The sequence below is a fragment of the Volvox carteri genome (genome assembly GCF_000143455.1).
Source record: "Volvox carteri f. nagariensis unplaced genomic scaffold VOLCAscaffold_62, whole genome shotgun sequence".
Classification (NCBI taxonomy): domain Eukaryota; kingdom Viridiplantae; phylum Chlorophyta; class Chlorophyceae; order Chlamydomonadales; family Volvocaceae; genus Volvox; species Volvox carteri.
Window position 1 is genome coordinate 370,518 of NW_003307605.1, and position 17,125 is coordinate 387,642.

General features: G+C 59.2%; 2 protein-coding genes across 2 annotated transcripts in view; one reads left to right on the forward strand and one right to left on the reverse strand.

Moving 5' to 3' along the window:
* The window catches only part of VOLCADRAFT_97578 (uncharacterized protein), a gene marked incomplete at both ends in the record, with an annotated part of 12,129 nt that extends 2,727 nt beyond the window's left edge, over positions 1-9,402 (reverse strand). Inside the window, 10 exons of the mRNA XM_002956549.1 lie at positions 570-677; positions 916-2,752; positions 3,212-3,403; positions 3,674-3,857; positions 3,964-4,039; positions 4,660-6,458; positions 7,322-7,522; positions 7,590-7,674; positions 8,775-8,821; positions 9,306-9,402. Of these exons, the coding sequence (XP_002956595.1) occupies positions 570-677; positions 916-2,752; positions 3,212-3,403; positions 3,674-3,857; positions 3,964-4,039; positions 4,660-6,458; positions 7,322-7,522; positions 7,590-7,674; positions 8,775-8,821; positions 9,306-9,402 (4,626 nt within the window). The remainder of the gene's footprint in view (positions 1-569; positions 678-915; positions 2,753-3,211; positions 3,404-3,673; positions 3,858-3,963; positions 4,040-4,659; positions 6,459-7,321; positions 7,523-7,589; positions 7,675-8,774; positions 8,822-9,305) is intronic.
* A 1,323-nt stretch (positions 9,403-10,725) lies between these two features.
* Positions 10,726-17,125, forward strand: part of VOLCADRAFT_97579 (uncharacterized protein) — a gene marked incomplete at both ends in the record, with an annotated part of 7,470 nt that continues 1,070 nt past the window's right edge. Inside the window, 9 exons of the mRNA XM_002956512.1 lie at positions 10,726-10,977; positions 11,708-11,786; positions 12,726-12,793; positions 12,918-12,957; positions 13,191-13,300; positions 13,851-13,997; positions 14,618-15,832; positions 16,276-16,370; positions 16,897-17,070. Of these exons, the coding sequence (XP_002956558.1) occupies positions 10,726-10,977; positions 11,708-11,786; positions 12,726-12,793; positions 12,918-12,957; positions 13,191-13,300; positions 13,851-13,997; positions 14,618-15,832; positions 16,276-16,370; positions 16,897-17,070 (2,180 nt within the window). The remainder of the gene's footprint in view (positions 10,978-11,707; positions 11,787-12,725; positions 12,794-12,917; positions 12,958-13,190; positions 13,301-13,850; positions 13,998-14,617; positions 15,833-16,275; positions 16,371-16,896; positions 17,071-17,125) is intronic.

Sequence of the window (17,125 nt, forward strand, 5' to 3'; positions counted from 1 at the left end):
CCATGGGCTGTGCAGGTGCTGTGGTTATACGACGCCAGGCTACAAGACGCGCCTAAATTCGTGCTGATGCTGCGGCGCTCTCCACTGCAGCCGTTGGTGGCTGCGGCGGCAGCAGCGGCGGCCGAGGCGGCGATGGCGCTGCGGCCAGACATTGCGGCGAGGTACGGCTGAATACGGCGTGTTGCGATGGCGGGGTCGGTGGCGGCGGCATTGCCGTCAGTGGTTGACGACGGCGGCGAGAACAAATCGTGTGCCAGGCTATGAGGCACGACAGCCCCGACGTCGCTAACGTCGCTGCCGCCACCGCTAGGGCCGTCAGGTATCGCCGCCACCGCCGCCGCCGCCGCTGCCGCCGCCGCCCGGGCAGGGCTCCTTGGCGAGCACAGGATTGGCGCCGAGCTGCGCCCAAAGACCGTCGCCATCGGCGCGGCAGCGGCTGCGTCGTCGCCGCCGGCTAGCGCAGGTGCCGGCTGGCCCACGCCACGTCCGCCACACGACAGCTGCCTGCCGGCGGTGGCGGCGGCACCGCCGCTGACAGTGTAAGTCGATGACAAGGAGGAAGTGCGCACCAGGGAGGGACATCCGCCGCCGCCGCCGCCAAAAGCCGATGTACGGCGCTTGTCTGACGTCATCACCTCCAGCACGTGTCTCGGAAAGACTTCTTCAAGGATGCGGTGCTGTACGGCGGGTGGTGGCGAACCCGCCGTCGTACCATCCATGAAGCATCGAGATCCAGATCCAGGTCCAGGGACGGTGAGCCGATGAGAGCACGGCCCAAAAGAAAATGGGATCAAAGGCCACACAGTTCGTTTTGAATTTCGTTCCGCAAAGCTGGAAGGTACACCATTCAAATCCTAACGGATGCAATAACATTTATACATTTTCATTTGTGACTGCACAACAAAGCTCTCTCACCTCAGCATCTAAGACCTGTCTAACCTCCAGCTCAGCCTGCACGTACGACGTGACGTCATGGAATGCGAGCACCAGATTCCATTCCGTTGAAACCGGATCCAGAACCAGGTTTGCTTGAACCTCATGCCAGCAGCAGTTGCTAACGTACGGCGGCGATGCACTGGGCAGAAGCGGTGACGGCGCCGCCGCCGCCGCCTCGGTATGCGCGAGCTCCTCTCCCGCCGTCGCTAAACTGGTCGTAGCACCGCTCGACACAGAGAATCCTCGGAGGCCGCCGCCACCGCCGCCGCCGCCGCCGCCGCATGAAGCTCGCACGCTCGTCACGCTGGCGCTTAGGACTCTCCGCGCGGCCGTCGCTGCTGGCGCCGCTGCCGCTGCCGTACTAGCTACCAGGGGCGGCACAAACTTGGGACCCGACAACTGATCCGCGAGGGACGCATCCAAGCCGCGGGGGCTGCAGCACTGAAGGCCGTCAGCGCTGCCGTACGACCACCCGCCGCCGCCGCCAGCGAAAGCAGTAGTAGGCCCCTGGCCTAGAAGGCCCTGAGACGCCGCCGACGCCGCAATCCGCATGGCGCGGTAGCTACCGTCCAGGGCGTACTCCGTCTGCGCCAGGCTGTTTGACCTGTGAATGAGTGTACGGCGGGAGTTGGCCCAGTACGACAGCTGAGCTGAAGAAGGGCTGTGGATCAGGCCCAAAGGACCAAACAGTCCTGCACTGCCGCCGCCGCCGCCGCCAGCTGCGCCGCTACCGACGGACGCCGAAGTGGATAGCTGCCTTGACGGCATCGTCAACGGAGAGCTGCCGTACAGCGACGTTCCAGCTTGGGCTGGGAATGTCTGGTCGGCGTTCCAGCTGGCACGGTGCGCCAGAAGGGTCGCCACGCTGACGGCGGCGGCACTTCCGCTGCCGCAAACGCTGCCACCGCAGCTTGCCTCCGCCTCCAGTACCGACGGCAGAGGACGACTTGAGCTCGCAACGCTGCGAAAGGTGGGTGCCGAGACGTTGCGCGGCAGCTTCATAACGGGTTTGCCGCGGCTGCCGCTGTTGTTGCAGCCGCCACCGCTACTGCCGCCGGCTGTGGCTGCAGTAGCTCGCGGCGGCGGCGGCCCTGTAATAGTGGCCACCACGTCAGGAGAGAGTGAACCGGCGGCGCTGGCGTTGCATTCGGCCGGCGGCGCCTGTGGCGATGGCAAGCTGGCGGACGGCAGATGCGATACCCAGCCGACTCCCCAGGAGCCCCCGCCGCCGCCGCCACCGCTGTCGCCGCTGCCACAGCCAGCGGCGGCCGCGGTAACGACAGCTGTGCTCCTCTCCCCCACCCCTCGTCCAGAGCCGACAGGTACAGCAACCGCCGCCGCCGAGGCGCACGTAGCTGTAGCCGCCGTCGCGCCGCCACCGACCCGCAAGCCCGTTCCGCTCCCGTGCCGCTGCAGCTGCTGTAGCAGCAAGCCCACGACGTCCGTATCGGCAGCGCCGCCGCCACCGACTCCACCGCTGCCACCGCCGCCGTACAACAGCCCCTGGCTCCATGGCATGCTTTCGGGGACGACGGCAGCTGTGGCGTCGGCGGCCGCACTGAGGGCGCGTTGGCCGGCGCATGGTGACGTGGACTTGGCGGCGGCGCTGGCGGCGTCCCGCAGGCCCCGGAGATCTAGGTGTGACGGCATGCAGACGAGACCGCTCCACGTCTTGCCGGCTCGTACGGCATCCCACAAACTGTCCAGCGCTGGCGGGTCGTACGCAAAGATCCGATGTAGCACGTGATCTGGATCCATCAGACCCAAACCAGGCGCCGCTGGCAGCCCGACGGCATTGCCCAAATAGGCAACAGACCTGAGGACGTGGAAGCGGAGGCGGCGCGGGTTTGACATGAACGTCGTTTGTGAAACACGCACACGCACACGAACGCCGTACGCACACACGCCACCCATTCGCACGGTATTTCCCCGTACTTTTTCTACGACGGTCATCCCGCCCAGCACAACACTTTATGTCGCTCTCCAATCACGAGCTTTCCGTACTTCCGACCTTCCGTACAGTACTTAAAACAATGAACAGTAGCACAAAGCATATCTTCCGTCGCAATGCGGGCTGATCCAGCGGTTGGATGTTGACGTCACTCACCAATATATGTACGAACATATGTTTTAATTTATTAAAATGTATTGATAAAAATTGATGCATTACAAAAAAAACAAAATAAAGATCGCTAATATGAGCTAGTGAAGCTGTATGATATAATATAATATTTACATGTGCGGAATTCCCCTTTCCGAGCGCACCTCCCCTTACCTCCCGTTCTGGTAGAGAACCCGCCCATCCAACGACAGAACCGTCAGAGCTAACGGCGCATGGGCAAGGAGCATCTGCTCCCGCCGAATGTGAACAAACAGCCCGTCCAGCGCCGCCGCTGACGGCGACGGCTGTGCTGGCGCCCGGGGTGGTACGGCAGACGTCTGCAGCTGTGAGGTCGTCAGGCCATCGCTGTACGACACCGACATCGGAGCCTCACCGAAATCTGGACACTCTGAGTTAATGGCGCGGCCGTTTGCCGTACCACTGCTGCTGTTGTCGGTTCGGGCTTGGCGATGGGCGTGGTGGCTGTAGCTGCCGCCACCGCCGCTGCCGCCGCCGCCGCCGCCACCGCCAGCTGCAGTAGCTGCGGGTGTGGCGAGGGCCGGCACGGGCTTAGGAGAATGGCCCGGTGATGCCGTACAGGGGCCAGCCATACTTGTGACGCCGCTGCCGCCGTACCGCATCCAGCTGGGTTTTCCCAGGGATCCGAGGCGCGAGCCCAGACTGGACGACTTGGGCATCTTTTGGCTACTGCCACCGCCGCCGCCGCCGCCGCTGCCGCCGCCGCCGGCGGAGTGCATTGGCGTTGTACGAAGAACAGACATACTGCTATAACAACTGAATGGCGATCCTCGATGATGCGCTGACGGAGGCGGAGGCGGCGGCGGAGGCGCAGGATAGGTCGCTGCCGCCGCCGTGGGAAGGCAGAGAAGGACGTCGTTGCTGGCGGTCGTGCTGCCTGACGGCACCGCCGCGGCGGCGGGTGCCGTGGAACTGGCGGTCGGTGTCGTCGCCGCCGCCGCCGCCGCCGCCGCAACTGCTTCCCTGTGGGGCCGGGAAAAGGACATGAACAGGGCCGGCAAGGCGGGCGCTACGGTAGCCTGTGCTGACGGCGGCGGCACGGCGGCGGCGGCAGATGTACGGCGATGGTCTAGGTAACAGGCCGTGACGCGAACCAACAAAAAGTCATCCAGCGGATTTGCATGACGGATGCCGGACAGTAGCACCTGCTGCTGTTGCTGGCAATACTGTTCGGGATGGTTGTGCAACCCTTGATTACTGCTGGGTGCACTTGGGTGGTAAGACGCGACCGTAACGCTGCTGCCGTACGATGGGCAGCTCTGACGAGCCACGCAAAAGCCGCCGCTGCCGGCAGCGCCCGCCGCCGCCGCCACCGCCGCCGCCGCCGCCGCCGGCAGCTGCTGAGACGGTTGCTGCTGAAGCGATGACGACGACAAGAATGAAGACAGCGGCGGCGGCGACGTCGTCAGCCTTGGGCAGGTCATGAGCTGTTCATGCTCCACAACGCGACCCGACAGAGCGTTACGGATGATGTCCTCCAAAATCAGCTGGAAGCTAGGGTTATAGCTCAGGAGGTCGTACAAAGTCATACGCAGCTGGCCTGGTTGTGCAGTGCCCATAATAGCCTCCATTGCCGTACTGACGTACATGGGCTCCAGGCCCGTCTCGCCGCCACTGGCGCCGCCGCTGTTGCCAGCCGAGGCGTCGATGGCGGCAGCGGCCGCAGCTGTCTCGGCAGCGGCGGCCTTCGGGCTAGTCGACGCCGATGACGCTGACGGCGCAGTCAACGTCATGCCATACGGCACGCAAGGTACGGAATCCGAGCCACCCCTAGCATCTGCCGCTCCCGCCGTCGCCTGTGGACTAACCGCCAACCCTAGCACGACTCGGCCGCTGCCGCCGGCATCGGGATTCACACCACCGCCAGCGGCGAGATCCGTCCGCGGACCTGGCGGCTGTACGGCAGAGCCGTACCAGGGCCCGGCAAAGCTTGCCGCTGCTGATGCACCGCGTACGGGTGTACAGACACCGGCGGCGGCACCACCGCCGCCGCGAGCGGCCTCCGCAATCGAACCGATTTGGAGCCCTGAACTGAACTGGGATATCGGCAAAACACACGGATCCATTGCCTGGTAGCCGGTAACGCTGCCGCTGTGGCTGCTGCCGCCGCCGCCACAAGCCGCCTGGGGATTAATAGCAGCGGCAACAGCGGACCGGTCCGACAGCTGCCGGCCGTTGGAACCAAGCCGTGACGGCGGCAAGCCGCCGCAGGCTCCATCGCAGCCCGCGGCCGCAGCCTCCGAAACCTGCACCCCATCCATCATCGGGTGCCCTTGTGCTCTTGTGTCGTACGGCCAGGAAGCGGCAGTGCCGTCAATGGACAAAGCGCTGCCGCCGCCGCCGTCGTACAGAGTCGTTAGGTTCCTTATAACACCGCCAGCGGCGGGAGGTCTGTGGCTTGAAGACAAGTAGTGACGGTGCAGGTGTGCATGATGCGAAGGGTGGGGATGGGGTTGTGGCCTTGATTGAAACGGAAGCAACAACGTACTCCGCGACCCCGTCACCGCCGCAGCTGCGGCGGCGGCGGCGGCAGCTGGCTCCGTACTGACGTCCACCTCGTCCAGTTCCCCGACGATGGCGTCATCGGCGTCGCCACCGACTACGACACCGTCGTCTTCTCTGTCTGCAAATGCATTTGCGGCCGCCAACGCTGACGCTGGCGCGGAGGACCCATGGGTCGGTAGTAGGACTGCTGGCAATGCGCTAACGCTCCAACGGGCTGGGTTGTGCGCTACGGCGGCGGCAGCGCCGGTGGCGGCAGCCGGGGACGTCGCCGCGCCTCCGCAAGCAGACGTCGCCGCTGCCGCCGATACCGATTTCAGTTTCGTACCACATCGTACGGAAGCAAGCTGTGGAGGACTCAACGTCGCTGACGTCACCTCGGCTGTGTACCACATCGCTGGGAGCTGCGGCGCCGCCACCGCAGCAGACTGCGGCGGCTCCGGGTCGTCGCCACCGTTGACCACTGCCTCGGGAGCCGCGAGCCCCGTCCACGTCCATGCTGCATCGGCGCCGCGGAGTGACGAGGCAATGTAGCCGTTGGCGGCGGCGGCGCCGCCACCGCCAGCGCCGCCGTTGCGAGCCGAAAGGCCTTCCGTGGACTGCCGCCGGGCTTTACATAGGGCCCTGGTAAAGCTGGGCTGACGTGCGCCGCCGCTGCCGCTGCTGGTAGCGCGTAGCAGAGTGATGGCGCTCTGTGAGGTAATGCGCTGCCGTACCGCCTTGGGCAGTTCGCTGCTGCAGTGCTTGATGCTGTTGTTGTTTAGAGCCGCATCGCCGCCCTCCTCTGGAGATTCTTCTCCCACTTGCAGTACAAGGACGCCGTGCTCTGTGCCGTACAGCGCAAGGTGGACATCCTCCAAGGAGACGATGGGAACAGCACCTTCGCGGTACGACAGGCGGAATGAAAGGGAAACGGATAAATAAATACATATCTAATATACTTATATACATACATACATACATATATACATACATGCATACATACATGCATACATACATACACACATCAGATAATCTAGGGCCATGCAAACCTGCATTGATTGGTGCTGACTGGTGATGCCAAGAGGGCGGTGGGGGTAGGCAGAAGAACACAACACGGGCAGCAAGAGAGTGCATCGGAGTGGAGAGTGGTGGATGGATCGATGATGGGAAATGTGCTGAGGGGGACGGGAAGAGACGGAGCGGTATTTGTGGTGGTGCCGCGGCGGTCGGGCTGGGGCAATCATCCTGCCTGAACGTGCGACCAAGGCGCGGGAAAGCGCGGATTTTCGTGCCTTCCATGTCACAAATGGTGGCTATAGCTGTGTCTTGACTTTTCAGGTTTTTGGTGGTTGTGGTTTGGAAAAAAAGAAAAAAAATGGAAACATAGGGTTGTCTGCATGTCCATGTGCACGATCCTTTTGGGCAACTCGTATTATGTGGACGCTGTTTCGAGGGTGCGGCAGTCGCAGATCGCGATAGGAAAAGGTACAAAAAATGGCTTGGGCGAAGGATCGAAGGAGGGCCGCGACATAAAGGGCATCTGACACTTTGCAATCTTTTGCTCGGTTGGTTCTTGGGAAAGTCTCGTTGATGGCAGTCACGTGTTGTATATAATCAGTTGCCGCTAAGCACCACCTCCTCGCTTAGGCTCTCATTTGTAGCCTGGTCCTACTGCTATCCTTCCCCCGAAACGGCAGACTACTCCAAAGCAGCAGTAAATTTATGTGCTGAGCATCAATTATCTAGCCATGCAAGGCGTACCGATATAGTTCTTCGGGGAATTGGATCGCAGCTGGCAGTGTCTTAGGAGCGCGCCAACGCTGGCGCCAGCACCAGGGCAAGTGACCAAAGACTGAAGCGAGGGATATGGCGCGCAGCGCAACTCTTGATCCTCGTCCAGGCCTAAAAGGCCATGGGTGGCTTTTGTCGTAGAACCTTGCTTGCTGGAGTCCTTGTACGCGCCTGCATTTTCGCAGGCCAAGCTCAGGAAAAGTTACGGCTCCTCTTCCGAACCGAGGAATGCACGCACCCTTCAGACTCTTCAATTTGCCAAAGCCCGAAAGAATTTTTTTCTTTATGGACGATGACAGGCTGTGCGCGCCATCCTTCTTGGACTTTTCGGGAGAGGGGGGCAAGGTAGGCTCTGTGCCCGCAGGAACCCCGAGCACTATAACTGACGAGCGGTGTCTTCCAAACATCATCAGTACACCACACGACGAACCAGTTATCTTAGCTCTGCATGGTTCGATTGCTGCACGTGGAAAACGGCGCCCTTATTCGCACTGCAGGTCGGCGGGAGGACAGGATATGAAGCCAAACATGCACGAAATCACATAAGCCATTTCTGATCTTACCTTGACCTGGGATAGCAATCTTGACTCCGCAATTAAAGGGCAAAATAAGTCGACATAGGTACCGTCGAAAGGCCGGCAAGTGCTTAGCCGAGATACTCTGCTACCAAATCAGCGTTAGACGGTGAGCTATTGATACTGCTGTTATCTGATGCGGTTGTTACAGGTTCCATGTTAGGCTGCACCCAGTAATCCAGGATTTAGGAAACCCACTAGGCGCATGTGTATGGCACAGGTGCAGTGCCTTCCCAATTACACATCAAATATCAAAACCATTTCCTCAAAGAGCTAATTTACTTCATGCTGCATAATGTGAGACCTTTTCAGCAGGATACAGACAATCGGCTACGTTTATATGTTAGGGATAATGCTAAAGCTATCATAACGAAGGTGATTTTTTAAGAAACAATGACATGTAACATGAATGGTCCATATGACTTCACGTGAAGTACGGCTTAAAGCAGAGAGGCCACTTAGTCATGACACAGTAAAAAGTTTCATTCCGCCAGCTTGACACTTGTACCTCGTTAATTTGAGCACAGGAGGTATCTTTAGCTTCTGCCTATCTCAACCTTTTGAGACTCGAGCTACGGCGCATCCACCATAGTGTCGTGATACTATTGTGATGTGGATAGACGCAGACACGCCCACAATTGAATTACAGGCACGCTTTCAATAGACAACCAAGGCTAAGGTTCGTGTAGGCGGTTAAGACAGCTGTGCCTGGCTGTGAAGGACCGTAAGGCGACACTTCAGCACACGATGCACGTGTCTTCTTGTCTCTATCCGTCAGGTGAATATTCTCTTATTGAGTTTGCAATTCTTCTCAGGTAGGCTCGAGCTACGTTCCTTCCCTTTCCTACCTGAATCGCTGGGTTTTCCTGTTGGATAAAATTTGCCCTGAAGAACCCTGCAGCAGGAGGCAGTTGGGTGGCAACACATGATCCAAGATGCATCTGATTATATTTAACGTCTTACATCAAAAGCTCAGTTGCGTCGCATCCAGGGCACCAACGTAGGCAGCATGCAGCCACAATAATTCCCTTCTTATTACCAACTGTAATCACAACAGCAAGCTAGCGGCAACAGCAGCAGCAGGCCAGCAGCACCACTACCACCACTAGGCTAGCAGCAGCAGCAGGTTAGCGGCAGCAGCAGAAGGCTAGCAGCACCACCACCAGGCTTGGGGCAGCAGCAACAGGCTAGCACCAGCACCAGGCTAGCAGCAGCAGCAGCAGGTTAACGGCAGCACCAGCTTAGCAGCACCAGCACCAGCTTAGCAGCAGCAGCAGGCCAGCAGCAGCACCAGGCTAGCAGCAGCAAGCCAACAGCACCGGCGGCAAGCCGGCAGCGGCGGCAGCAACCTGGCAGACAACCCAGGGGTAAGAGCGCACCACGTTTTTCACGCTGGGTAGCATCCTCGCGGACATCTGCATGGCGATCTCTGGAAAGTCCCCAGAGCGAAGCAGCAGTGGGCAGCTTGAGAAACATCTATTGGTACCTTTACACCTGCGATGCTCTCCGACTGGAAATTGGGGGCGCCTTACTGCTGTAGTTAACGGATTCACCAGAGCTCGCTATGGTGCGACAATGCTACACGAACTGTGGTTGCTACACACACATACACACACATACACACACATACACACACATACACACACATACATACACACCCTGGGGTATTCCCTTGGGGTCTGGGGCTCGCTGTAACACCTACTACCAGCTCGGCCACCTGCCGTATAGGCACAGCGTACATGCCATCACAACCAGACAAGCCACAATCGGTCTGCGTCACCACCCGCGTCATGTAGTGTGCCGCCGCCACGGATCGTAAATTAGCTTCTGCCTAGGCCGAACTAGCCGCCCAAACTTCTGGCCTGACCGAGGCGCGGATGGTCTGATATTTCTCGATGATGTTGATCGTCACGGATATTGGTGGGATGGTCTCGGTGTCAAGGACCTTCTGACCTTCTTGATTGTCCCATGCCATGCCCATCCCCCCCCAACCCTGGTAGGCATCTGCTGCGTGTCTTTTCTGTGACCGGCTTCACCCGACGCCATGCATTTTCGTGCGCGTGCTTGGTGAACCAGTTGCGGGCAACAGCACAACCGCAAATGCACAGTTTGTGGCTACATGTCGGTTTGGGTGCAGGTGGAGGCTATAACGCCGGTCTTATGGGTCGTGGATTCGTTTCAAGCCACCCAACCAGTTCGACTCTTCGCTGCCAATGGCTGTGGTCGACGGGGCCGACTGTTTAATTTTTGCGCTGGTTGAGGCTTCATATGTTTGCATCCCTGTATCTATTCGCTGTAATATTTTCGTTGGAGGCAATCTTCCCAACAACTAGTCATAAAGTGAAAACATCTGGGGAAGGGCTCAAGTGAAATCATTCTGGAATCCAACTTTAAGCACATCTCACCAGAGGTAACCTTTACTGACGGAAAACATAAAAGTGATACTGTGTGAGAGAAAGTAATAGTACGACGTGCAGGAAATTCACGTGTTGGGACCGCTGGCCAGTGCACAGGTTCAACCTGATCACCATACATCCTTGCATCTTTCACTTCTGGTGTTGCACAATGGAAATTCGTGTGGCTTAGGGGAATAACACACCCCGGTCGTTGCATACAAATTTTTCCAGCCAGAATTATTTTTTGTCAGCGCCACGCCAGAAATGCGGAAATGGAGGCACGAAATCGAATTGATTTGACAGCAAATCCTTTGCTTGCGGTTGCCCCTTGTCGATATTGTCAGGGTTTCGATACTTAGCGAGAAGCTTAACGACTCAGACGCTGATTATCATCAAGTGAACCATGAACGCCCTTCTCCTACGTAACCTGGGAGGCCTGCGTCGCAGCAGCAGTCTGCAGTCCTTCGCCGAATATCGGCAGGCGGAGGCGCAGAACCCACAAATGAGCAGTGTAACTTCAGAAGGAGCACTGCTCGAGTATGAAACTCTTGAGCTGCGTATTCATCCTCCAAATGTGGTCATTGATAACGATACGTACGATGACATGACTGTTATCACCATCGACAGCGCAAATCGGCCGGGGACGCTAATTGAGGTGCGTACGGGGCAGCCTACAAGCGGGGAGCCGACGGTCTGAGAAGCAAGGATGATTGGTGGTCTCTTAGGGGGCCCCCTCATCACTACCCCCGCCGCTGTTGATACGGGAGCGGGAGAAGGAAAATCTGCGGCATGCCTGGTCAACCCAGTTCGCGCGTGTGCATCACACGTAGCTGCATCGCACACCGACAAGGCATCTTGAATGCAGCAGGGCGGGTGGTGGACGAGGCGAGCCCCATGTCGAGGGTGGATTTGGGTTGGGGGCGGCGTGGGGACCTCATGGAGGACATGAGGGGGTGTGTAGAAGGGGCGGGGCGGTGCATGACACAGCGCCCTCATTGTCATCCAACAATAACAGGATACGGACATGTGCAATAGCATACTTTGTTATTACGGATAAGTTTTAAGGTCATGAACGGGGATGCAAATCCAACGGCGACATGCGTGCGAAGTGTTATCCATTGGCTGTGCCACTGCCACATGTGACTATTCGCTTTGGGAAAGTCGTACATGTACGACTATCGGCACTTCCCTCATCGTGGCCCAGATCATTTACAGACATGCACACATATATGCTTACACACACGGTGATAGCTGCCCGTCATGTGACTCACTCACTCTACTTCTCACGTGGCGGATGTGGCTGCGTTGTCTTGTTGGATGGGTGGAGGGTGATGTGTATCTCCCGCATGACGGTGTATGTGTATCTCCCCCCCCCACCCCCCCAGGTGGTGCAGTGCCTCACGGAGCTGGGTCTCAGCATCCGTTGTGCACGGATCTCCTCTGACGGAGGCTGGTTCGTGGACGGTGAGTGTGTGATGGAGTGCTGATAGGTGTGTGTGTGTGTGTGTGTGTGTGTGTGTGTGTTGCTGTATACAGCCTCACTCGGCACCACAATAATGACAATTGACTGGCCATGGCAAAGCCCACAGAACTGTAGCTTGTTTGTATGTATGTATGTGTAAGTGCGCGTGTTGATGTGTGCAAGTGTGTGTTTAGGTGGGGTACGGCCCGGAAGGGGGTTGAGGTGAGTTGGGGGGATGGAGGCTGCAGTGCTGGGGGGCGAGCTGCTCTACCTGGTGATAGCGCCTCTCTGTCTGGGATCTGGATCCCGATTTGGGTCCTGATCTGGATCCTGATCTGGGTCCTGATCTCTAGATCCCGATCTGGATCTGATTTGTTCCCAATCTGGATCCCGACCTGGGTCCTGATTTGGATCCCGATCTGGGTCCTGATGTGGATCCCGATCTGGGTCCTGATCTGGATCCTGATCTGGATCCCGATCTGGGTCCTGATCTGGATCCCGATCTGGTCCTGATCTGGATCCCGATCTGGGTCCTGATCTGGATCCCGATCTGGGTCCTCACCTGGATCCCGATCTGGGTCCTCACCTGGATCCCGATCTGGGTCCTGATCTGGGTCCGCTTTGCAACCGTCTTACTACTATATTTATACTGACACCACCACCACCACCATTACCAGACCTTGCAAGCCGCCATCCATCCTTGAACGATAGGGTTCGTCTAGGGGGGAAGACATCAGGGAGTCATTTGGGCCACCATCTTCGCCCTCTCCCACATAGCTAATCTGGGTTTCCCTCTCCCTCTCCCCCTCCCTCTCCCTCGTCTGCTCAACCAACCAACAACTGACTTTGCATTGGCTGGCGTTCCGACTGCTAAGGTCCCTCCCATCCTTGGAACCGACTGTTTAAAATCTGAACTTTAATCTGTTGTTTGTCGTACACAGAGTTCTTCGTGACCGAGACCCCCAAGGGCAAGTTGCTCGACCCGCGCAAGATCAACATCATTCGCAAGGTAGGAGCCCCTCCCCCACTGCCGCTGCCGCTGCGGCTGGCTCCCCCTTCCCCCCTTCCCTCCCGCTCACACACCCACATCTGCCAACCCGGCTGTTGCATACTGCAACATCATGCCCCATCAGGTGCTCAGTGTGGAATCGGACAGCTCTGCCAGCTACAAGGGTGAGTAGTTGGGGGGGAGGTGGTGTGTGCGGGGGCGGCGGTGTCGGGGGAGAGTAGGTGGGGATAGGGGTGGGATGGGCCCACCTACTCAGCACGCTTCTGTACCCTTTCCCTTGCGCCCTGCCGCCTCCACTACCCACAGCTCCAAACCCCCTCCTCTTCCCCACCTGCCGGCCCATCTGCCGGGCCCCCCCTCCTCACACACACAACACACAACCCATACACACCGTTAGACAAGGACATCTGTACGGTGTTCGAGTTGGCGGGTCGGGACCGGCACGGGCTGCTGGCGGCGGTGTTGCAGCTGCTGGTGGTGAACGGATGCGAGGTGCTGTCGGCGGCGGTGGGTGCGGTCTCCCACCCCCCTACCCCGGGGGCCAAGCGGGGGAGGGGGGACGATGACAGGGGGACGAGGGCTCTGTTACTGTTACTGCTGTTGTTGTTATTGTTGTTTTCTGGGGAAGAGGACCTTAGGGGCTTGTTGAGGCTGAAAATAACAGTTGGGGTGGGGAGACCAACACACAATGCAGCATTTTGGCCGAAGCCACAGGGGCAGGGGCCCATGGGGAGATGGAGGGGTGAAGTGTTGGGGACTATATTTATAAAGCTTTGTTGAACTGCTCTTGTTGTTGAGCATGTGTGTGCGTGTGCGTATGTGTGTCCCCTGTACGGTTTCCTTTCTTCCCCCAACCCCCACCCGCTTGGCCACCCTGGAGCCTCGAACACCGCCGATGGACTTCTTGGAGATCTGGTTTCTAGAAATTTGGTGTCAACATATTCATATATTTAAATTCGTGTTTATATTTCTATGGGCTTTGCCCTCGACCCCTCCTCCGACTGATCTGTTCGCCTGTCTCTGTTCGTCTGTACGTTTGTATCGCTGCCGTACACAGGTGTGGACCTTCCATGACCGCGTGGCGCTGGTGATCAGCGCGACGGAGCGCGGCGCGCCCGTGGTGGATCCAGTGAAACTGGATCGACTGGAACAGATTCTGTACGACATGTTGGGCAGCGGCGACGCGGTGGTGAACAGCGAGCTGGTAAACGGGGAGGAGGGGGGGGGTGCGGGGGTGGGGGGAAAAGACGAGAACCACGCGAACAAGTGAAGCTGCTGCCAAGTGGGGAAAGAGTGCTGCAGTGCGGCGGATGTGCAGGACGGTAGCAGGACTGACCAGTCGGCGGTTGTGAAGCAGCAGTCCTCCAGGGGGGGAAGGGGAGGGGGTACGACGAAGCGCAGACGATTGAAGAAAAGGATATAATACCCAGAGATGGACGGATACCCCGATATGATATAGACCAATAATGTAATGGACTTCAATATGTAAAGGCTACTGACCCGTAGTGACTTGGTTTGTGGTCATCGCGGCTACGTGGCGTTGACAGGAGGGGGGAGGGAGGGGGGAAGAAAGACGGAAAGCGGCGGAGGTTATGGCTTGTTTATTTCAGCATTGGTTAGCGCCGACGGGCCTGTGGCCTGTGGCGTGGGGAGTGCCGCCGCGGTACGGCGCCTAGTTGGATTCGTGCAGACGCAGTAGCTTTTAAATTCGCATATCAACATAGCGCATCAACGATTCGCCCCATTCCCACAGCGCCATCATTTTCGTCGCCCCATCACCATCACCGTCAGCATCACCATCATCCTTGCTTTCCCGGCCTCCAGGTGCGCGGACAAGTCCACCACGAGCGGCGTCTTCACCACCTGCTGCTGCTAGAGGAGCTGAAGGCATGGGAGCAGCAGTACGTGGCCACGTCGACCACACCCACGCACGCCTCCTCGAAACGAAGCACGCAAAACGGCACGTTGCACCTCTCGCCGTCGCCGCCGCCGCCGCCGCAGGCGGCGGCGGCGGTGCCTGACGGCGGCGGTGGCGCCACCGCTGGCGTCATGTTCGCTCGCGCGTCTGTCGGCCTTCCCGCTTCCACTGGCCCCAGCGCACCCACCTCAGGCCTGCCGTCGCGCGCGCCAAGTCCCTCGCCGATGCTGTACGGGCATCACGGTGGTGGCGGCGGCGCCGCCGCTGGCGTCCCGGGCCTGCACGCGGAGCACTCCGGCAGCGTCGGCATGCCATCGGCCGTTCCTGGCTACACCCCTGCCGGCTTCCCGCAAGCGGACGAGGGCGGTGCGGCATGTCCGCAAGCAGCTGCACTGGGGGCCGCCGCCGCCGCCGGTGACCATCTCGCTGACGGGGCTGGCGGCGGCGGCCCGTTTTCGGCGGCGGCGCCGGCAGGACCATTTGATCTGCCGCCTGGCGCCATGGCACGGTGCGCGTCGACGGACGGCCCGCTGCCGCTCATGGTTTCGGAGCCCATGATTGACGTGGGCCTTGACCTGCCTGCTGCCGTACAACTTAAGGATCAAGTCTCGGCGCAATTGCTGGACCGGCGGCGCTCCACAACGGGGCCGCCAGCGGACGTGCTCGGCGCTGCGGCGGCGATGGCGGCAGCGGTGCCCTCCTCGCCCGCTCTCTACGCCAGTACGAACGGTAGCACTACGACGACGGCGGCGCCGCCGCCGCCGCTGCCGTCAGGTCGAAGCATGGAGCGCAGCGTCAGTTCCAATGCACTGCAGGGCTCGACGGCGACGAGCGGCGGTGGAGCTCCTCCTGCCGCCGCCGCCACCGCCGCCGCCCCGCCACATCGTACAATCAGTGGTAAAACGATGACGGTCACCGGCGATGAGGTGGTGACGGGGCAGCCGGCGTTAGCGCCGGCGCCGACGGCGACTGTGGCGACTGTCGGCGGCACCGACGGCGCCGCGCATGATCAATTGGCGCAGCTGCGGCGGAGCGAAGTGCGCATTCAGCATTCGGCGCTGCTGAACTATTGGCTAGTCACCATTCAATGCCGGGATCGGAACAAGCTCTTTTTCGACACGGTAAGAAGGCAGGCACGGATCACGTGATAACATCTGCCGCTTCGACATACATACATACATACATACATACATACATACATACATACATACATACATACGACTTGAGCTGTGTGCTCCCGACCCTTGCGGTGTGTTTCGGCTTCGGCCCCCGGCTCTCGCGGCCCACAGTGTAATCTAAGTCATACATACGTACATACGTACATACGTACATACGTACATACGTACATACATACATACATGCATACATACGACTTGAGCTGTGTGCTCCCGACCCTTGCGGTGTGTTTCGGCTTCGGCCCCCGGCTCTCGCGGCCCACAGTATAATCTAAGTCATACATACGTACATACGTACATACGTACATACGTACATACATACATACCCCCTTTCGGTCGGTTGTTTCCCCCATTTAACCCCCCTTGGAAACACATACACACATGCGCAGGTGTGCACATTGGCCGACATGAATTACGACATCTACCACGCTACTATTGACTCGGAGGGAGATGCCGCCAGCCAGCTCTTCTACGTACGACCCCGGTGGGTGCGTCATGCGGGGGGTGGGTGGGGGGTGGGGGGTGAGGGGGCACAAGGGGAAGTCCGGTCAGGTCGATGTGTTTTCCTTGCGCTCGCTGTGGTTCGAGCGGTTGCCGTCCTTGCACCGTATGTACTCATGGGCCCTCGTTAGCCCTTAGTACCGCCCACACACCCCACACCCCTCACCCCACACCCCACACCGAACGCCGTCCTTCGAAAACACGTCGAGGCAGTTGTTTCCTTGGATTTGCTGCCGTCCCGTACACTTCCCCGTAAACTTCCCCCTCTAACCCTCTTGGACTGGAATCACGCAGTCTGCAGCTTTAGGCGTTGACATTTGACAGTTGACAGTTGGCCGTCTTGCGTCTGGCACGTGGTTTCTCTCCTTGTCCCCGGGCCACCCTTTCCCTTTCCCTCTCTCTCACTCTCCCTTTGTGTACGTGCTACGGCTATACACACACCTGCCCGCCCACCCGCATACCCCTGATCTGTACTGCTACCTCGGGCCGTGTACGTGCCGTACCTATAGGTACGGCGAGTGTATCTGGGACGAGCGCCGCGCCGCCAAGCTGCGGTACATGTTGGAGAGTGCCGTACAGCGTCGCTTCCCCCGTGGCACCAAGGTTTGTGTCCAGAGCTCCGACAGGTCGGCTTTGGTGAACCTGTTCTCGGCGTTGAGCAGCGCTGGGTTCTGGATTACTCGGTAAGGGGCTGGGGAGCTGGGGGTGTGTATTGGAGGGGAAGGGACCGGCTTTTCG